Here is a 23511-nt window from a genome sequence, read left to right as displayed (position 1 = left end):
CATGATCTTATTAGGTTTTTCTAATGTTTTCAGGATGATCTTGTTTTATTTCTCATTGTTAGGAGTGAAAGCAGGGTCCTGGGTTCCCTTTGCTTTATCCCATATCCCAGGTCTACATTTGGCTTTAAAAAGTTATGACAGAAACAGTTCTATAATTATACTGCTGCTGCTGCTAAGTCACTTCAGTCGTGTCCAACTCTGTGCGACCCCATAGACGGCAGCCCACCAGGCTCCCCAGTCCCTAGGATTCTCCAGGCAAGAACACTGGAGTGGGTTGCCATTTCCTTCTCCAATGCATGAAAAGTGAAAAGTGAAAGTGAAGTCCCTCAGTCGTGTCTGACTCTTAGCGACCCCATGGACTGAAGCCTATCAGGCTCCTCCGTCCATGGGAGTTTCCAGGCAAGAGTACTGGAGTGGGTTGCCACTGCCTTCTCCTATAATTATACTATACATTACCAACTCAACAGACGTGAACTTGAGCAAACTCCGGGAGAGGTGGAGGACAGGGAGGCCTGGCATGCTGCAGTCTGTGGGGTTGCAATGAGTAGGATGTGACTCAGGAAATATACTTTGAGAAGAAATAACACAAGTCTTGACTGTCTTTTGATTCTCCAGGTAAAAAAGAGCCTATTCTGGCTTATTAGTCATGGAGTCACCAATCTGAAAAACTATACCATTTCTTGGGCCAGGAACACTGTGCGTAACCATAGATTACTCTATAACCTCATATATAGAGAATATTTTATTACGGAAAAGATCACACAAAATTTTTGTATACAAATTTAAAAAATGTGGAAAAGTTAATATTTACATTTTTCATACAGTACATGATGATTTTCTTTTTAAGCTTTAACAGAATGTTAAATAGAGAAAAAAACCAAAGCATAAGAGTTTCGTTCAGGGAAAGATATTCATTGAAAACAAGATTAAGAAAATTCTTTAATATTTCAAAGTATGTTACATGAAATACATTTTATTCTGTTTATCAGGACTATATATATATTTTCCATTTGTTTGGCACTAATACTGCTAGCACATGTTTGAATATTCAGCAAAATCCTATGTAGCCGCACAGATGAATTCTACATTATGTCCGAGAAAGATACTGCAAAAATGCAAAAAGTCTGTAGTATTCTAAATGTTAAAAAAACAAAAGTTAAATGTATAAGCAATTGTAAATGGTCACAGAAACACAATCTCGGGTAGTCATGATATATTAAAAAAGGAAATCAATTGCACTTGGCTTAATTTATAAAACAGTAACAATTCATCTTGCACTTGGCTTAATTTATAAAAGAGTAACAATTCATCTACTAATACTTCAGAACATTTCATTTTAAAAAATCAGAAGGATCAGTCAGCAGCATATTATCAACATTGGACACTCAGTAAGCACCTTATTTCAGTTGCATAATAGATCTATGAAATTCCTAAAACAACTAGACTTCATAAAATTCACACACTGAAGATAAGGTAAATAGATTTTTAAAGTTGAATTTCCATGATAAATGAATTTCAGTGTATCAACTATTTTTCATACTACAAAAGAATACTTATTTTCTTTGAAATTCAATGTAAAAGCTACCAAAATAGTGCTAAAATTAGCTATTGGAATAACATAATAAAAACATCTGAACAGACTTGAGGATTTCTAAAAAAAGTTCAAACAAACTCATTTTCAAATATATAAAAATGATATAAAGATAAGTTTTAAATACTTCAGCAGAGAAAAATCTTGACTTTATACTACAAAAATGAAACAGCATTGTACAACTTAAAACACTTTTGACACAGAAGAATCTTCATAAATAGAAAAGGAAGATTCCTCTAACAGACTCTCCTCCCACACAACTTGAAAAATATTATTAACCTGCACATTCCCGTTTGGGGGGGTATACTGCTGCCATTAACCTCTGTGTGAAATGCATCATGTTCTCAGAATCTATTGTTTTCAGTGTAACAAGAGGCGATGTAGATTTAAGTGCAAAAGAAGACTGTAACAGTGATTCTTGTAAGACAGTGCACTGTCATCTCCAGTGTAGCAGGAATCCACTTCTCAGTAACACGAGGACCTGGTTTTCAAGTATCTGAATGACCGCCAGTGCCCTGCTCTTTTCCAACTCCTGAAGCCGAGTGAACAAGCAGTGATGTTGAGCCTTTGAGGCTGCTTGGCTCTGGAGAACTGGACGCCTGCATGCTGTTGCTCTGCACTGGGCCACTTTCGGGGACATCACTCTTTGGGGTTACCCTAGGTAAAACAACAAAAGCTGATGTACATACACACCAAAGCATAGACGTGATGCTGCATGTCCTTACAGCTGCTATTTCTCTTTCCATGAGTTTTACTCCTAATCAGTAACCACTTTTATCAGAAAATAATTAACTGTTTATGTATACTCTTAACACCTCAAAATACAAATACTTTACTTTCAAAAACAATTTTTGCTAACTTCAGAAACTTCATCAAGCATCACCCCTATACAGGCTAAACATGGTATCTCATGGGGAATAAGACAGAATTCCTGCCCTTAGTTTAGCAAACCTTTTGTTGATTCTCCCCCATGGAGCAGACCCCGTGTAAGAGGCTGGGAGCACAAAGATGAGTATGACCTCAGCTTCACCTTTGAGGAGTTTACAGATCTAGGGGACGATAAAGGCATTTATCTAATAATACATAATCTAGTGTGCAAAAGCTGTTGGAGGTACATTTGGTCTAGTTTGGGAGGATGAGGTAAGACAGTCTTGAGAACTTAAAGTAGTCAGCTGTCAATATTTTGGCTAATTCAATACTTACCTGTGTTTGGATCACTTATGATCATTTGGAAAAATTCATTAAAGGTAATGTCAATATCCTTTCACGCTCAGAAAATAAAAACATTTTATAATAAAACTCATATAAAATGACAAATACCTTTTAGTATTATAATGTAGGGCTAATTGAAACTTAATAGCCTATATTTTACATGAATCAAACATTTCCCTAAATTCATAAGCAACTCTTAACAATTACCATAGAAATGAACATTACTTTTCTATTTGAACAATATACATGAAAGGTTCTGCCCAATACTAAGAATTAAACTATAAAACAGCATTTATAGGCAGAATCCAGACTTCTTAATCTCAAACTGACTTGGACTAAAAATGTATAGACCTGTCATCTCAAAGAATGCGTTCTTTCCAGCATGAAAATGTTATGCTTTAATGAAAAATGTGTAAGGCAGTATTTGAAACAGTCATATGATTTAAGAGAAGCAAGTCCAAGCTCACCTTCCTTCACTCCGCGCACTTTCAGACACACTGCTCTTGTCATTCACGTTGCCTGCCCGGCCTTGGCCTCTCCTGTCCGTCTGTTCCCCACAGAGTTTGGAGCTGGGTGCTGCTGGGGAGGCGGGCTCCTCACAGTCCCGTTCTCTTAATTTGGGGGTGCTCGCTCCATCCCCTCTCACCTCTCTCACTGATGTTTCTGGTGAAGTTTGTATTTCTGTCAGAGTTTCTTGTCCTAAGTAATCATGGTTAGTGATTGCTACTGCAGAAGTACCATGATTTGCCGTCGCTCCTGTGCTGGTTCCCATGGATTTGGAAATGACCTTCAGTTTATGTGAACTTGGCTTGTAGTGCTTCTTTTTGTGTTTAACTTTAGAATTGTGCTTTAAGAAAAACTCACATGACTCCTGTAACACTCTTCGACTTTCACTGATTGGACTGTAAGAAAATTCAAGAAGAGAGTTTACCAGATAAAGGTTAAGTGTTATAATAGAAACCATAAAGCATATCATACATCTTGTGCCAAAAATCCTTATTCATTCAAGTTAGATTCTATATGATTTACATTATTTATAAAAATCTAGGATTATAAATACTATGAGATATAAGTAGATTGCCATGAAGTGAAATCTTTTGTACATACACTGTCAGTGGCTTTTGTCAGCATAAATAGTAAAAGAAATTAAATATGCAAAATCAAAAGATGAGGGCAAAAAAACTCAAACTGGCATAAAGTAGGGGATTATCTGTATGTATACCATAAACAAAGATATAAAATATGAAAGTAAACCAGAGAGAGAATATAGAATATAATTAATGGTCTTTGTTTAAATACAATTGCTTTCTTTCTAATATTCAAGTTATAGCAAGTTATTCTGAAGTTAGTGTGGGCATATAAATATGGGATGTGCTTAGTCACTCAGTTTTGTCTGACTCCATGTACTGTAGCCTGCCAGGCTCCTCTGTTCATGGAATTTTCCAGGCAAGAATACTGGAGTGGCTTGCCATGCCCTCCTCCAGGGGATCTTCCTGACCCAGGGATCCAATCCAGGTCTCCCGCATTGCAGGTGGAGTCTTTACCGTCTGAGCCACCAGGGATAGAGATATAATAATAGTTCAAAGAAATTAAAGTCCAGTTAAATGAATTCTTCAGACTTCAAAAATTAATTTGTAAAAAGGTTCTAAAATTTTTACCACAAAAATATTCACTAATCAAACCATTTGGAAACAGTTAAAAATCTCTATATTACATTGATAGTACACAATGATTAACATATATAAATAATGAAGTTAACTATTTACTCATAAATATAAGTCTACTATGCTGTTAAGGAATATTCCATAAGTTGAAATTTTTACCATCTTAAACAAGGCAAATAAGTGACATGTTAAGCAGTACTATGTGTAATAAAATTTAAAGGTAATGATCATATACCACATTTGAATCATATTCTATGTTGCTTAATATGTATTGATATTTGACCCATTTCATCTTTTATTATTGACAAAAAAGGATAAAATTATTTACAATGCTGAACCCAAAACAATGAATTCAATGATAGCAGTAATAACACTGGATATATTATAAGTCATGGAAAGAAAATGTACATTTTACAAACTTTGTAGTTATATTTCAGTAGAATAGTATATGTCACAGACTACTATAACAAATACTAACATAAAGCATCTCTCTCCATGGAAAAAGACTTCAAGACTTTCAAAAGACTTTGAAAAAACCGTTAGTATAATGAAACTCCGGTACAGTGATGATTTGAATAGTTCCTTGGTATTTGATCTATTTATTTTAAAACAATGTCAGATAATTCAATAGATGCTTACTCTTTCTTGCGATTTCGTTTAAAAAATCCAGCCCATTCTGTGCATGTCTTTTTGCTTCCAACCCAGAAGACAGCAGAGATGCCAACAATTAATGTCATCAGATATTTTATCATAAATAAAGCCAATTCTGGTCGAGTTTCTGTATTTGCCTACAAAAAGATAAGAAGAATTTCAGTGATAAATTTATAGTAAAGAGAAATCTATACAGTTAATGCAAAACTTGAACAAAAGTATAAATCAGTTGGTCTTATGAAATGTTTGATATGCCATAATGAATAGTGATATAAAGTAATACATCCCTCACAAAAGTTCTGAACAAAGAGCTTTTATTACAATATATAACTATAAAGGGAATGACACATTAAATACATTTAGGAAGGATGTCTTTACATCCTGGCTTGATAGCTGGCATTTTTTTTCCCTGTAAGTATAGCAGCCTCTTATAATTCCCAAAATATGTGCCTCTCAATATTTATCTATTTTCCTTAACTACACTCTATAAAAAAATACATTTAAACTCATTTTTAACAGCATACTATTTCAGAGTCTTTAGGCACTACTGATGTTTATGTTATAAAAACTAGATTAGTGAGAACAAAGTAAGCATCGGTAAAATGAAAAAAATGTGGAAATTTTGTAAAAATTAAATCATACTTTTCTTTCAAGCATAAACTTTCAAATATTTTTAGAATGTTATACAATATCAAAATACATTATGCATTATATCTTTCTTTTTACACTTACTAATATTTCTTGGAGACCATTCTGTATCAGTGTAAGTAGAACACTTCATTCTTTTTAAAGGCCACTCCATTGTGTGAATGAACTATAATTTATTCAACTACCCCTACTAATAGATGTTCAGGTTATTTCCTATTGCCATTGCAAATAATGTTACAGTGACTATCTTTGTTTGTATGTAATATCTCACATCTGTGAGCAGATCTGTTGATAAAGTCCCAGAAGGACAGGATCAAAGAGTACATGCATTTTAAATAACAGATATTATCAAAATTCTTTCCACAGAAGGTTGAACTAATTGAGCAGCAAAGTCTAGAATGTGCATTCTGCCAGTTTCATCAATACAGTGGTTATAAAACCACGTTTGCCATGTCATAAGCAGAAGCATTGGAAGGACTGATGCTAAAGATGAAACTCCAATACTTTGGCCACCTCATGTGAAGAGTTGACTCACTGGAAAAGAGTCTGATGCTGGGAAGGATTGGGGGCGGGAGGAGACGGGGACGACAGAGAATGAGATGGCTGGATGGCATGACCGACTCGATGGACATGAGTTTGAGTGAACTCCAGGAGTTGGTGATGGACAGGGAGGGCTGGCGTGCTGTGATTCATGGGGTCGCAAAGAGTCGGTCATGACTGAGCAACTGAACTGAACTGAAGCAGAAATATGATTTTATTATAATTTTAATTTGCATTTTTCTTATTAAGAATAGCTTGTTTTATTTTCCCTTTTTGTGACCTCTTGACATATCCTTTTGTCATTTTTATACCAGATTGTTGATTTTTTTCTTATTGATCTACAGGAACCCTTTATAAATAAGGAAATTAGCCCTTTAATTATGGTGTGAAGTGTGAATAAAATTTCCCAGTTGGTCTCCTGACTTTGATTATGGTGGGGTTTTTTGCCATGCAGAATCTGAAAAAAAAATTTTCCTTAGTCAGATTTAGCAATCTTTCCTTTCATAGCTCCTGAATTTTATATCATAAAGTCCTTCCCCATTATAAGATTAGAATTTTCTCACTTTATCTTCTAATACAGTTTTTCTTTACATGAAATATAATCTTAAAACATCATATATCTTACATTTTTTAGCAGTATGTAACGGTTGCCTTCCCCCCTAGCTTTTACTGCAGGATCGCTTTAAGAGTACTTCCTTAGTGATTATATAGTAAAAACAGATGATGGATAACAGATTATGGACAGGCTGTAAGGCAGGTAAAACCATTATCCCCACATATCAGTATGTAAAACAGGTCTCACTGTTACAGTGCAGTAACTTTCTAGAATATAAATTACTACGTAAATTAATTCAGTCCATACATTGCTTGATCTGATACACTGTGATGATATAGCACTCACAAGCAACACTAGTCAGTACTATATATAGATATTCAATAAAAATTTATAAAATCTATTTAAAACAAAGCACAAAGCTTATTTTAAAAACTCAACTAAACTGCTCTAAGAGATTTTCTATTTTCAGATACATTTAAATCTTAAAATCACAACTTTAATTTGAAGTATAAGAAACACATGAATCATGTTTTGTTTCAATTGTGCTTTTTGTCATAAGAAATCATAGGATAGTTAGGCAAAAATTCTGTTTTTAAAAGTATATACGAGTAAAATATAAAATGATATATTATATATCATCTTATTATAAACCCAAATAAGGGTTTTCTCAACTAACTAAAGAATTAAAAGCTACTCCCAATTCAGCAAAAGTTACTTTTCTTCTCCATATGATAAGAACCTGTTCTTCTGACTCTATTCTTCATTACCATTCATCTGCCTTTGCAAACTTTATTTTTAAAAGAACAGCTAAAGGAAGCACTTTACTATCATTGTAACTAAAGCTAAAACTTGAGGAAACAACTCTTAAGACGCTCATCCCAGTTTCAACTGATGCCTAGGCAACATTTCCCTCTATTGGATTTTCTCACCTGAAATCTAATTTTAGCTTCATGACGAATTCAAAGATATTTCCAGGGAATGCCATGTTAAAATTAAATAGTGAAATAACACAAATGATAGCCTTTACCTGATAAGGACATGGGATATGGTACTGACGACAGTGGTCAGAGACCCAAGTTATCTCCCAGGTAATCCTGTTCACTTGCTCGTAGACGTAGCATCCCAGAAGAGTTACTAATGGCACAAGATACAGGCCACTGAAGACTCCAATTCGAATCATAAACTTCTTCAGTTTCTCTTGGTTCCGGCCATCATGTTGTATAACTTGTCGAACATGATTTAAGGAAATAATGCCAGCTAAGAGAAGAGACAGCCCAACAAACACACAAAGGCACAGTGGCAAGAGGACGAAGTAGCGAGAAGCATCCAGGTCATAAAGGCCAACAAAGCAGACTCCACTAATGTTGTCTCCTTCAACTTTGTTCATGGCAAGCAACAGAATGGTGAGAAAACCTGGTATTCCCCACGCAACAGCATGGAACCACACTGCTTTTTGTTCAATGGCCTCACAACTCCATTTTCTGCCAGCAGCTAAGAACCAAGTGATGGTAAGCATCACCCACCACACAGTGCCAGCCATGGTGAAAAAATACAAAAACATGAACAAAATGGTGCAAGCCTTATTTTGAGAGCCTAGAACAACTGTGTCACCAAGTTCCAGTTTCTCATCTGCCTTATTGCACGCTGTGCTATTGCCCAGCAAGAACCCGATAAAGTACATAAGAGAGACAATGCTGTAACAGACAGAATAATATATAATAGGTCGCTCTGGGTATCTGAATCTTCTAACATCGATTAAAAAAGTAAGGAATGTGAAAAGGGTTGCACAGAGACAAAATATTGAAACTATTCCAATAAAACTTTTTGCAAACTCTAGCTCATCACTTTTAAAATACATGTTGGGGCATGGAGGTGCACATTGGTCAATTCCCAGAAACTTATAGCCTTGTCCCCCAGAAGTCTTAAGATGCCTTGGACACCAAAATCCAATGTTTCTTCGGATTTGTTCTGATTTCTTGTGAGGATCAAGAAGCTCTGTGTGGGGGTTAAAAGTTGCAGGAACAGACTCATCACAGTACTGTAATCTGTAAAGATTTTTTAAAAAAGTAAAAGAAGCCAACATTTTTGAGTTACTATTTTAACGCCATACTTCACAACTATAAAATATTCCTTATGCATTCATTTTAAAATTCTCTTATTCTTATCATTTTAAAATCTTTTGGCCCAGTCACACGGCAAGTGGAATCTTAGTTCTCTGACCAGGGACTGAACCCACACCCCCTTTATTGGCAGCTGCTGCTGCTGCTAAGTCACTTCAGTCGTGTCCGACTCTGTGTGACCCCATAGACGGAAGCCCACCAGGCTGCCCCATCCCTGGGATTCTCCAGGCAAGAACACTGGAGTGGGTTGCCATTTCCTTCTCCAATGTGTGAAAGTGAAAAGTGAAAGTGAAGTCGCTCAGTCGTGTCCGACCCTTAGCGACCCCACGGACTGCAGCCTACCAGGCTCCTCCATCCATGGGATTTTCTAGGCAAGAGTACTGGACTGGCTTGCCATTGCTTTTTCCTTCTTTATTAGCAGCATGGACTCTTAACTACTGGGCTGCCAAGGAAGTATCTTATGCATTCATAACTGATGGGGAGACATACAAATTTAAGCAAATACAGGTTTACAGTTGGGGAGGAAGTTTTGAAATTGACTAAAAACTTTAGTTGTTAATGAGGCCCCAATATACTAACATATATATTAAGTATCAGGCAAGTGAACATGAAAACTCCCTTACTTGGAAAACAATCAATTAATAACTGTTAAATAAATTCTGATTTCAAGGCTAAGTGTTTAAGAAAGAATTTATCTTGATTGGTAGTCTCTAGACAAAAAGATGGTGGCTTATCTGTTTGAAATATTTTGAAATATAAGTCTTGGGGAAATCAATTTTTATTTTCTAACATCCATCAGCAAAGTAGATCAGCCACATAGTAAGGTAATGACAATTAAAATGAATGAAATTAGATATGGAGAAGACAAAGTTCAAGTAGTCTCTAAGCTTATAAAGAAGGGCAAGAAGATCACCAAGAGGGAGGCTGAGGACCAGCTGAACTCACGTCACCCTTCTGTTGTGGTATGGTGGTTTGCCTCCCTTGTTCAGGGAAGTCCAGAAAGATACAAGTGATATTTTTGTTTTGTGCAGAACTTTATCACTGAGTTCCTACACACCAGAATTATTTTGGAGGAGCTACATGGTTTAGAAATTAGTGGAGGACCTCCCTGGTGTGCCAGTGGTTAAGATTCAGGTTTCCAACACAGGGGGCATGGATGTGATCCCTGGTCGGGGAAAAAAGATCCCTCATACCACATGGCCAAAAAATTTAAAAATTAAAAAAAAAGAAATTAGTGGAGGTTTTAAAGAAGAAAGCATTTTAAATATGCCTTAGAAAGAATAGAAAATAATAAAATGTGTGCCCATATAAAAACATCGATGTTTCTACTAGTTTTTTCAAAAGGTAGTATATCAGCTTTACTTTATTACAGATACAGTTGGAACCCCTTTCTGGTCCTATTCTCCTTTCTCTCTCTCTTCAAAAATATTCATCATTACAAGTTTGATTTTTATTTCTCCTCCCTTACTGTGTTTTTCCCAGCTATGTTATACAGCATTGTTTTATAGGTTTTGAACTTTTCTGACACAGTGCTATATATATCATACTTTTTTTTTCACTTATAACTTTTAGATTTATCTATATTGACAGATGTAGGTCAACCACACTCATAACTGTATGGCAGTATTCTAGTGTGTAAGTACATCACAATTTACTTATTGTTACAATGGACTTTCAGACTTTTTCTCATTTAAAAAAATCTTTTATTTTTTTTTTGGCTGTGATGGTTCTTCGTTGCTCGCGAGGGCTTTCCCTAGTTTCAGTGAGTGAGGGCTACTCTTTGTTGGTGTGGGGGCTTCTCATTGCATGGCTTCTCTTGCTGCAGAGCAGAGGCTCTGGGCACATGGGCACCAGTAGTTGCAGCTCAAGGGCTCTAGGGTGTTGGGTCAGTAATTGTGGTGCATGGACTTAGCTGCTCTATGGCATAGAGTATCTTCTCAGACCAATGTTCCTTGCACTACAAGGCAAATTCTTAACTAGTGGACCACCAGGGAAGCCCCTAGACTTTTTCTCATTAAAAAAAATTATGAGTAATGCTACAATAAGTATTCTTGCACATGATTCCTTGTTTGGGGGAAAGTTGCCATAGAAGGGGATTTCCTAAGATGTAAAGTAAGAACACCTTCACTTTTACTATGTATTATCAGTTGTTCTAGAAAGTGATTATGCATCTAGCAGAAGTGTATGAGTTCCACAAAGGCTCTAAAGTTTCTTTAGTCTATGGATAAAGAAACAAAAAGAGAACCGTCACCATTGTTCCCAGATTACATGAGGTCTCATTATGTCAGTAGAATATTTCAAATTACAAGTTTCCAAGTCTAAAGATTAGCAGATAAAAGTAATTAATCAAGACATATGCAGAAAGGTCCATGAGTTGATAATAATGCCCGTTTCCCCCCAGTTTAGAGCAAAGGTATCTTCATTCATTCTAAAAGAACTTTGCACCCTCACTCACTGTATTAGCACAGGTGTAATTGTGCACTTAATTTTATGCTTATTTGATTACTCTCTATTCCTCCCACCCCACTGTAAGTTCTCTAAAACCAAGAACCAAGTCTGGTTTTGCTCACCACTGTGTACAGTGCTCATATACAAGTACCTAATATATACTAAGTGTGCAATAAACAGTTGTTGACAAATAATGAAAGTTTGTCACTAACATTATTGAAAATTAATACCAATATGAAAACATCATTAGTAGCTTTCAGCTGAAAACATATTTACCTATCACATTCAAGTTCCTCAGGCCATCGGATCCCAAAAGTGTCCATTAATTTCTTGCAATCAGAATACACTTTCTCACAAAATTTCCGACAGGGTGGAACCACATGAATTTGCTCAGTGCAGGTTGGCACAAAAGCTTTGCAAAGGAAAGTTTCAACATTTGGTGAACATTCCAGATTTGCAAGAGGAAGAAAAAGCTATTAAAAAAAACAATAAGAGAAGGTTAGAAAACATTTTACTACAACAAGTGAACTTTTTAGCATATACTTTTTCACTTAGACTCCAAAAGAATTTTAAATCTCACTCTCAATACAATCAAATCTGAGGAGACAAGTGTTTAACTAGACATAAGAACCCTTCACACACAGTGGAACATTAATTTATACAATTATGCATTTTTCAAGCAGACATTAGGGTTAAATCAGAAGTATGAGTTGATTGCTAGATGAAATAAATTATACAAATATTCAATTTATAAGTATATGCTCCCTGGAGGAGGAAATGGCAACCTACTCCAGTAGTCTTGACTGGAAAATTGCATGCACAGAGGAGCCTGGTGGGTGATAGTCCACGGGGTTGCAAAGAGTCTGACATGACTGGGCATGCATGCAAGAACATACTAAAATATCCTATCAGTACACTGAGCATACTGAGAGTAAAGGAATGTTTGGGGTGGAGGGAACAGCATGAACAAAGGCATGAGGATCATAAGAATATGGTGGATTCGGGGGAAGAAGTTCAGTATGACTAGAATACAAGGTCAAAGACTTGAAGTCAAGGATGGAGTAGACAGAGATGAGACTGAAGAGGTTCCTTGACCTGATCACAGAGAGCACAGATGACACGCTAAATTGCTTGGATGATAAAAGAAGGAGTGGGATACTAGGAGAATTTTAGCAACTTAGGTATCATTTCATTTTTTTCTTCCTCTTTATAGGAAAAAAACCCTGAAAATAGTCATCTTTACTCACTGGAAAAGACTCTGATGCTGGGAAGGGTTGGGGGCGGGAGGAGACGGGGACGACCGAGAATGAGATGGCTGGATGGCATCACCGACTCGATGGACATGAGTTTGAGTGAACTCCGGGAGCTGGTGATGGACAGGGAGGCCTGGCGTGCTGTGATTCATGGGGTCGCAAAGAGTCAGACACGACTGAGCGACTGAACTGAACTGAACTGAACTTACCCACTTTCTTCAATTCTGCTCTTCCATTTCCTTTCGAGCCCACTCTCCAATCTGGTTTTGTCTGCATAATTCAGTGAAACTGCTTGTCAGAGTTACCAACAAGCTTCAGACTGTCAAATCCAGTGGTCAATTCTGAGTCCTCATTCTACTCAACTCAACATTTGACACAGTAGACCCTGCCCTCCTCCTGAGACACTTCTTTCAACTGACTTCTAGAATATGAATCTTCCTGAATTTCTATGTATCTCACTTTTCTGATTTCTTCCATTCCTCTTCTGATTTCTTCCATTTCCCAACTAGAAATATTGAAGCACTCCAGGGCTCACTCCTCAGACCTCGGTCTACTCTCTGTATACCCAACTCCTCAGGAGAAACAAATCCAGAATCACGGTATTAAACACCAACTCTCCAGGAAGGATTCACAATTTCTGGCCTCTGTCTCACCTGTGAATCCTAGACTTGAATGACCATTTGCCTTCTGGACAACTCTACTTGGCTGTCAACATGCATCTCAAACCTAACACATCGAAAACACAACTCAAACCCACTGCACCCTATCTGCCAAACACTGCCTTAGTCTCCCCATCTCGGCGAGCTGGTGCCACCGTTCGCCAGGTTACCCAGGCCAAGAATCTAAAGATTCATCCTCTGCCCCTCTCCTTTCCTCACTCCATAGCCAATCCATCAGCAAATCCATTGGTTCTCCCTTCAAAATATATCTCAAATGTGACCATTTGTCGCTCAGTTGTATCCAACTATTTGCAACCCCATGGACTGCAGCACGCCAGGCCTCCCTGTCCTTCACCATCTCCTGGAGTTTGTTCAAACTCATGTCCATTGAGTCAGTGATGCCATCCAACCATCGCATCTTCTTCTGTCCCCTTCTCCTCCTGCCTTCAATCTTTCCCAGCATCAGGGTTTTTTTCCAATGAGTCGGCTCTTCGCATCAGGTGGCCAAAATATTGGAGTTTCAGCTTCAGCATTAGTCCTTCCAAAGAATATTCAGGACTGATTTCCTTTAGGATAGACTGGTTTCATCTCTTTGCAGTCCAAGGGGCTCTCAAGAGTCTTCTCCAGCATCACAGTTTGAAGGCATCAATTCTTTGGCGCTCAGCCTTCTTCATGGTCCAGCTCTCACATTACTTCTGGAAAAACCATAGCTTTGACTATATGGACGCACTGTTATTAAGTTACTACATCTAAGCCAGTATATATTTCACCTAGACTACTGAAATAGACCTAACAGATCTCAATGGGCTTCCCCGGTGGCTCAGCGGTAAAGAACCAGCTTGAGAGGAGGGTTTGATCACTGCATCATGAAGATCCCCCGAAAAGGAAGGGAATGGCTACCCACTCCAGTATTCTTGCCTGGGAAATTTGAGGGACAGAGGACCCCGGTGTGCTAATCCATGGGGTTGCAAAAGAGTTGAGCAACCAAACAACAACAGGTCTCACTACTTACCACTCTTGCTAATCTTACAATCAATTCTCTGATTCTTTAAAATGCAAATTTATCCCAAGGGAAAAAAATTTCAAAGTCCTTATTAAGTCCTATAAGGCCTTAAGTTCCCTGACCCTTGGCTCTGTCTCCAGTTTCATTTTCTAACTCTTTCTCTTACTCCACTGCCACCAAACTGGCTTTCTGCCTCTCAGCATTCCATGTATATGTCTGCTTCAGGATCCTGCATTTGCTTTTCCCTTCATCTGGAACACTCTTCCTCCAGGTAGTCACAGAGCTTGTGTCTTGGCTCAACTGTTATCTCAGAGAGGCATAGCCTGCCAGCCCTACATAAAAATTACACTGTCTTTCTCTGGTTCATTATTATGTTTTGTATTTCCTATAGTCCTTATCGTTATCAGACATCTCATTATATTACTAGTTTCATATATTCTATAGTTTATTTTTTAGGGCTCCAAAATCACTGCAGATGGTGATTGCAGCCATGAAATTAAAAGACACTTGCTCCCTGGAAAAAAAGCTATGATCAACTTAGACAGCATATTAAAAAGCAGAGACATTATTTTGCTGACAAAGGTCCATCTAGTCAAGGCTATGGCTTTTCCAGTAGTCATGTATGGATGTGAGAGTTGGACCATAAAGAAGGCTGAGCGCCAAAGAATTGATGCTTTTGAACTGTGGTGCTGGAGAAGACTCTTGAGAATTCCTTGGACTGCAAGGAGATGAAACCAGTCAATCCTAAAGGAAATCAGTCCTGAATATTCTTTGGAAGGACTAATGCTGAAGCTGAAACTCCAATACTTTGGCCACCTGATGTGAAGAGCCGACTCATTGGAAAAGATCCTGATGCTGGGAAAGATTGAAGGCAGGAGGAGAAGGGGACAGAAGAGGATGCGATGGTTGGATGGCATCACTGACTCAATGGACATGAGGTTGCACAAGCTCCGAGAGTTGGTGATGGACAGGGAGGCCTGGCGTGCTGCAGTCCATGGCATTGCAAAGAGTTTGACATGACTGAGCAACTGAAATGAACTGAACTGATATATTCTCTAGTTTATTTACGCCTTCACTGTCAGAAGGTAAATTCCACAAAGGGAAGGGATTTCGTCTGTTTTTTTACCGCTGTATCCATAGTGCCTAGAACCATTTGTGTGAGTGTAGAGTGATTTATCTATAAATATTTATTGAATAAATGATAACTATCCAGAGTAATGAATGAACAATGACAAGGGATGTCAAAAAATGTCAAACCATCAAGATGAAGAAAAGATCATAAATATTTCCAGCTGGAAAAAAAATAGCCCACATGCAAAGGAATTAAATTCTGAATATTTGATAATATCAGATGCTGGAAGACAATGCAGAAATAATTTATAAAATTCTGAAGGAGCATTACTTTCAATCTAGAATTCTACACCCAACCAAACGTTCAGGTGACAGTAAAATAATGGCCTTCTGTGCCCTGTGTGGAAGCAAATTTTTAACTTTCAAAAATGCCTTTTTAAGGAAGCAACTAGAGGATATAGTATTCCTAAAACCAACTGAAGGAGTATATGAATAAATCAGGAAGGAAAATGACATGGGACTCAGGAAATAGTTGACCCAAGACTAAGAATGGCAAGAGGAAGCCAAAGTACAACTGAGAATCTAAACGAAGCAGCCAGAGCGTACTGATAAGAGGACAGACAGACAGCTGAAGGAGGAAGATCTCCAAGGGGCTGGAAGTGGGGGACTGGGACTGACAGGTTACGAGATATTCTGAGCATCTGGGATGATTACTGCTGTATGTCTAACAAGTCTTCTGGAATATCTGAAAAAAATTAGCCATAGGTACACAGGAAACAGGGGAAAGATGCAAATGCTGCATTAACTGGGGAGGCGGGGGGGCGGTGGCATAGATATTACAGAAGTAAATGTAATCAAAGTATACCACTTGATTCAGCACTGTAACACATTGTATTAGGCTGAGAGAAATAAAAGTGGAAGAATAAGATAAATAAATTATCAGCTACCATAATGGAGGAAAGGCTGAAAGACTGAACAGATACTGCCTGAAGTTGTAAACTGATAAATCAATAAATAACAAACTAAGCATATTATGTAGAATATGGCCTATGTAGCAGGGGATACCCAAAAGAGCTCAAAGTACCTGACACGAGGGAGGAGGACTGGGTAGAGACAGCGAACAGTTGGCGAGGATTGTTGTTTTCCTGTTTAAAGTCCTTAATTCTGAGGGTTTTTCCCAGCTTTATTCAGCTATAATTGATGTATGATAAACTGAACATGTATAAAGTGCATTCTTTGATAGGTTTTGAAATCATTGCCATAATCAAGATACCAATGTATCCATCACTACCAGAAGTTTCCTCTTGCATACTGGTAATCCCTCCCTCCTATCCCCTCTCTCATCAACACCCCCTCTCCCACCATAACCTTCCTTGGCAATCACTCAACTGTTTTCTATCACCATAGAGTGGTATTTTTCTAGAATTTTACATGAAGGGAATCATACAGTATATATTCTTTTTTGTCTGGCTTCTTTCACTCAGCATCATTTTGAGATTCACCCACGTTGTTCTGTATATCAATACCTCATTCTTTACAACTGCTGAGTAGTACTCGACTATACTAGGCTTTCCTGGTGACTCCCTGATGGTAAAGAATCTGCCTGCAATGCAGGAGAACTGAGTTTGATCCCTGGGTCTGAAAGTTTTCCTGAAGAAGGGAATGTCAACTTATTCCAGTATTCTTGTCTAGAAAGTTCCATGGACAGAGGAGCCTGGCAGGCTACAGTTCAAAGGACTGTAAAGAATTGGCCACGACTGAGAGACTAACACACACACTCTATTGCATGGCTATATCAAAATTTGCTTATCCATTCTCCTGTTGATGGACAGTAAGAACTGCTCATGGGACGTGTGAGTGTCTGTATCTACTAACAGGAAGTTAAATAAGTAGACCTCTGCAGTAAGAGATTAGGTTAAGGCTACAGATTTGTAAGTCATCATTATAAAAATGGTAACTAAAATGGTTGAATGAAATTATCCAAAGAGAACATGTAGAGTAAGATGAAAAATCTGACTCAAGGGGGAATGCACTGATCTTACATAACATATTCTTTCTTTCCAAATGCCACTGAAACGTGAGAAAATGTTTAAAGATAAAAAAGAAAATCTGTAGAAAATCTATAGCTACACAAAAAAATAGCGAAAGGGTCTCATCAGTGAACTATGAACATTGAACTATGAACACTGAGACAGCTCTGAAAAATAAAAAGGAGAATGAAGACTTCTACTTTCAGCACCGTGACCAATTAAACATCTCCGGCCACAAAACATTCAAATTCCAGACAAACTGCAACAGACAAACTTTAAAATACACTGCTGAGCACTGAATTAACCTAATAAAATGGCACAAAATATATAAAACACAAAGCAACAAATCTACAAAGAGAAGTGGATAATTCCATGATCAAAATGAGAAATTTCAATGCATAGTTCTTAGTAAATGAAAGACCAAGCAGACAAAAAAATAAGTGAGTAAATATGAGATGTGATTACAACACTGCAATTCACAAGTCTGGTTTAAAGGCATGCCCAACTATTAGAGGACAAGAGCTGTGGAGGACTTTGGACCAGTGCAGAGTTCATCTTGCCCTGATGGGGCAAGTGACTGAGCAAAGAGAGGGCTGCCATGATTATACACTGAAAGTGAAAGTTGTTCAGTCGTGTACAACCCTTTGCGACCCCATGGACAGTATAGTTCATGGAAATCTCCAGACCAGAATACTGGAGTGGGTAGCCTTCTCTTCTAAAGGGGATCTTCCCAACCCAGGGATCCCGCATTGCAAGCTGATTCTTTACCAGCTGAGACAAAAGGAAAGCCCAAGAATATTGGAGTGGGTAGCCTATCCCTTCTCCAGAAGATCTTCCTGACCCAGGAATCAAACCGGGGTCTTTTGCATTGCAGGCGGATTCTTTACCAACTGAGCTATAAGGGAAATAAGGGAGATACACTGCATCTCCCTTACTTGAATGATGCTGGATTTGATACTTATTTGAATGATGCTGAAGCCTAAACCACCTAACAGGAGCTTGCTGGAGAGCACACAGTAGAGTATTTTTTCCATTTTTTCTGTCCCGAGGGGGGAGAACGCCCAGCTTGTGTGGGTATCCTCCTCTGGGACTGAGGTGGAACAGGGGAGGCATGAGCAACTGGTAGCATTTACCTCTTTGCTGTCCCAAGAAAGCCTAGTTCCTACAAATTCTGAGTCTCTGGAAATTGAATATTATGACGGAAAAAATTAAAACACACTGTGTTTAAGTCTTCTAACCCAACAGCTATAAATAAATTGAGGGTCAGCGCTTTACAACTATTATTGTCCTGGGTGGACAAAATGAAACTCACACATGTATCTTTTGCTATACTAAAACAATTTTCTTATGGGGCAAACAAGGCAAGTCACATCCTCTGTCTAATCCTTCTACAGTGTCAACATTGGTTAATCCAATAATGCTGTTGTTCATGCAATCCACAGGGATAAATCAGATGTTGACAACTTAAGACACCTTTAGTGGCCAGGCAGATAAATTCAGAAGGGTAGGAGTAGTTGGGTAGCAGCTGCTACTCACTTCTAGTGGACTGTTATCAGGGAGTGGGAACACAGAACTCTCCGGTATTTCAAGTTTTTATAAGAAAACAGAATCTGGATTTGTATGAGAAGTCTCCAGATGAAAAGAAAATTTAATGTGAACATGTGAAATAACGTACAGGACAAACAAAGCACGTCTCCAGATCCAGTCCAGTGTGGACTGCTAATGTTGACGCTCCGTTACAAGCTAATAGAAGCTTGTTACAAGCCGTTTAGAATTTTAGACTTGGGAGGGACTTTGTTTTGAAAACGTGTGTATGTATGTGTGCATTCTGCCAAGGAATAGTCTAAGTAAGAGGTACAAAGAGGCATAATACATTCAGTAAATAAAAGCACAGCTGCACTGGCTGAACAGGAAGCCCTCCCTCTGAGACACCTCTCACTGTTCCCCTTTCCCTCCAGTAACCTCAGAGCACCTCCAGAGATCACGTCTGAAAAGCACTGACCTAATCCAAACCCTCGGACTACAAGTGAGAACATGGAATCCAATTCTTATTGAAATTGTTATTGCAATCCCCACAACTAGTCTGAATCAGACTTCAAGGGCCTCATCGCTGAGCTAATGTTACTGATAATAAATGAGAGCTTTGATTTATTCAGCACCTGCCATAAACTAGGCACTGTGCTTTTTCATATATCAGATCTTTTCACAGCAAGTCTGTGAGAAGGACATTCTTATTTCCACCTCATAGATGGGGAAAGAGAGACTCTAAAAGCACCTTTTATAGAGTCAATAAGTAGTAAGCAGCAACCAGGACAGGAACCTGGGTCCATATGACTCCAGATTTGTCCTCTGTAACCCTGATGCTAAGCTGCCACCCAGCTCTCCCTGAAAACTACTCTTCCCCAAAGCACGACACAGGCAGGAATGCCAATGTGAGTGGAGGCGAAGAAGTATATCAAAAGAGGGCTGAGTCGTCTAACATAAAACCAAACCAATGTTCACAGGACACATTACTCAAAGACAACAAAACCTTAAACTATGTTTATCATATTCTGGATGATACATGCACCTCTTGAAGCTGGTAATTCTGGAATGGGTAATTTTATAACACATAATAGCACGTTAAATAATGGGTAGTCAGCCTGTTATTGAACTCATCCCAAATGGCTGAAAAAACAGAAGGAGCATATTTCCCTCATCTTTTAAATCAAATTCTTGATAGAAATCATCCATGTTCTTCCATAAAATGTCCTGGGTTTCAGTCTCAGAAACCAAACCTTGACTGAGACGGAAAGACTACTAGCATGACTCACTGTGACATTTCCTGTGTCTTTAATCTTGTACTCAGAATATCATCATGTTATTTAACTAGTATTTAGCATGGCAGGATTTTATCTAATTCCTTGCTGGAAATAATGCCAGCGCTGTAGTTATGGTCCCAGCTCTGCCATTAACTATTGGTGTCACCTTTGGCAGGTAACTTTCTGTCTTTGAGTCTCAGAACATTCATCAGGTAAATGAATGTCACGAACTCCAGGATGGCCTCTAAGGATACTTTGTGTCTCAAAAAGTTTATGAAGAAGCTGACAAAGACGTGAATAGCAGAGGTGGACACACATTTCAAAGCAACTGTTGGTACTACGATGAACATTTCTCCTTGTCAGTTAACTAACTCTCTGTACTAAGCTCTAGAGTGAACATGTTCATTTCCATCTGCCCAGCAGTACGATTCTGGGGAATCCCAAAGTAGGTGGGATGCTGCACAAACTTAAGGATGGATGCAACCTGACAACAAAAATACAGACACGAAATCTAAGCTAGGCCATTCTTCCAGGTGTTGAGATTCTTGTACAAAAGAACAGTCAGATTACTTGATGCATTTGCAGTGGGATCAATAATATCCATGGGGCCAAAATAAGTGTGCAGGGACAATGGTTCAGGAAGTGCCCACTGGCACTGGGGACAGGGTGATCTTGTGGCATGATCTTAAGTGTGTGTTGTTCCTCTTTGCTTCTCTCTGGTTCTCCAGCCTCTCCAATGATCCAACAAGCCATCCATTTTCTGCTTCAGTTAGTCAAAGTGGGGTTCTATGGTTTGCAACCAAGACCAGCCAGCATGGCAATGATATAAAGAATGAGTTTTAAACAACCTCAGTGAAATGAGAAGAATTCTAGAACTAGTTTTCCAGCCTAACTGGGGCCAAAAGTGAGTGAACATTCTATCAGTGTTTAAAGATGGAAATCTGGAAGCCCATGGTATATAGCAGAAAAGCAATAACTGTGTTATCTTATAATCACTCAGATTCAAAGAACTTCTTAGAATGATGTGCCCAGTGGAGACAAGGCTGAGTGGCTGCTACCAGAGAAGCCGAGAAAGCTATAAAGAGCATCATGTATTAAAGGCCCGTGGGCTGAAGTGAGAGCTTCTAAGGGCACTGTTCGGCTTAGGAAGAAAGTGACAAACTGGCACCCCTGAATTCTCAGTTCAAGGTGTGGGGTGCAACAGAAGGATTAAAGGCCACTCCAGACTGGTGGGTGCCACCTTTAGTAAGCAAGAAAACATACACATGAGGCCTGTCTTGGGCAGTTACAAGATGACGAGATCTCCACACCTGCCCGCCAGAAATCTTAAAGGTTTATACAGAGGTCTTAACTGGGCTCAGTCACACAGACCATCCACTGGCCTCAGTACTGCTTTACTGTCTCAAGGCTGAAGTTGAAAACCAAAGGTACGGACTGATCCTGCAGGTTGCCAAATTACATCAGTTAAATTTGCTTCCCTTTCGTATAAGAGATCTAATGATATAGTGATAAAGAGGGATACTGTGATGAGTGGGACCTCAAGATGTGACATGGGGGTACACAACAAGGTTTAGAGTACCCACACAGGATTCTGAACCCACAGCTCTCAAGGCAGACCCTCATCCCTTGTCTGCTGGGGCACTCCTCTGAAAGATATACTTTGTAACAAGAAAATAAATAGCCTCATACCCATTCCCACCATTCTTCAATGTCTTCATCTGTAGGCAGAGTTCTACCCACCATGCTCTGGAAAGGTCAAGTCAAACTTAAATCTGGAAAAAGGATTATATATTGTTTATAAGACACTACACATTTACATTGGTTTGAGGGTGCTAGATTATGGAGGAAAGGAAGAAATTTTAGGCGGGGCTAAGATATACTGACACAAATGTATTGATTCTAGATTCAATGTAGTAGCTTCAGAGACTGGTCTTTTGCGGGTCAGATGATCAGTGGGTTTTTGACAGGGGCTTGGTGGGATCTTGTTGGAGGAGATAACGGGGAGGACATGACCCATGAACTGGACCCTGGCAACTGGAGGTCTCTCATCCCCTCTCCTGTCCTTGGAAGTTATGTTCACTGGCTTTCCCAGCCCTAGACGCTGCCCAAGACTCATAGTCTGCCCAAGTACCATACTGGCTTCCTGGATAAACATTTTTATGGTTGAAGTAGCCAAATGTAAAATAGAGATCTCCCTCTACCGTGGCCGGAAATCAAAACTAATACTGCAGATGGGGCTTTCAGAGATAAGTAATGCCCATATTCATGGGTAGCAATTCTTGGCATCTGTCCATTTTAACTGGATATGTTATTAATATATTGTCCTGAGCAACCTTAATCAAATGTATAAGGTGTGGTCTCTTTAATGCAACAAATCAGTACACCCTTGGCAACACATATGCAGCTTGAATCTGGCCAATGCTTTTTCCTCCAAAAGGAGTTTCCTTTCACCCTAGCACGGAGAGTAACAGGTCTTCACCAACTTGCCTCAGAGTGCTCCCTGAAGCAGCAGCAGCCCCTGGAAACCTGTTAGAAAGGCAGATTCTCCATCCCACATCAGACCTACTGATTCGGGAGGTGGGGGCAGTGATCTGTGTTTTAACAAGCCCTACAGACGATTCTGATGCACACTAGAGGGTGAGGAACACCACCTTAGAGTAACATCAGCTCTTCAGCTCTGTGCCTTAATTTCATTTGACCAGAGACTAGAGACTCTAAGCATATTACTGTTTCATAGCACATCACACTAGCCCATCTTATTTAGGACAGAAAGCCGGTGAGGCCATAGATACATTCCAATAAGGATATTAACCCTACATAAATAAAAGGGACCTTCCACCTTGATTCTACTAACGGTTCCTGGCAGACACTGGACACATCTATGGAACACCTGGACATAATCAGCCCAAGACCTCTCATGAACTGGGTGTTATCTGGTGACCTACTTTTGACATCAGGTGTAGCCAATAGCATTCCTTCTTCAAGTGGCTGGAGTAGAACTTAAAAGCTACTGCTTATACCCTCAGAATGCCTACTTCCGCCATACTACACCTTTTCTTTAAAACACACTGGCTAGCTCCCCATGCTATAATGACATGATAATGGAAAGAACATAGCATGGACCTGGGCTTGCTGTTGCTGTAAGATCCTGAAGAGAAACTCTGGGTTAGAAGGCTAATAGAGAGGAATCTAAAGAGGAAAAATATTTTTATTTTTAAAAATATATAGAGCTAAGCCTCTGCAGAGTGCTCCTGTGGTAGTGTC

At 38.9% G+C, this 23511-nt stretch overlaps 1 protein-coding gene across 2 annotated transcripts in view; it reads right to left on the bottom strand.

Annotated features, from left to right (window-relative positions):
• Window positions 1–725: 725 nt before the first annotated feature.
• FZD6 (frizzled class receptor 6) overlaps window positions 726–23511 on the bottom strand; it is a 33375-nt gene continuing 10589 nt past the window's right edge. For both annotated transcript variants that reach the window (XM_055432060.2, XM_055432061.2), the window contains exons 3-7: window positions 11707–11903; window positions 7890–8907; window positions 5107–5255; window positions 3271–3705; window positions 726–2248 (exon numbers count right to left, since the gene is read on the bottom strand). In XM_055432060.2, the coding sequence (XP_055288035.2) occupies window positions 2080–2248; window positions 3271–3705; window positions 5107–5255; window positions 7890–8907; window positions 11707–11903 (1968 nt within the window). In that variant the 3' untranslated portion in view covers window positions 726–2079. The remainder of the gene's footprint in view (window positions 2249–3270; window positions 3706–5106; window positions 5256–7889; window positions 8908–11706; window positions 11904–23511) is intronic.

The sequence above is a fragment of the Moschus berezovskii genome, chromosome 16 (genome assembly GCF_049115385.1).
Source record: "Moschus berezovskii isolate FMDL1 chromosome 16, NW_MosBer_1.0, whole genome shotgun sequence".
NCBI lineage: Eukaryota > Metazoa > Chordata > Mammalia > Artiodactyla > Moschidae > Moschus > Moschus berezovskii.
This window is presented reverse-complemented; position numbering and strand designations above follow the sequence as displayed.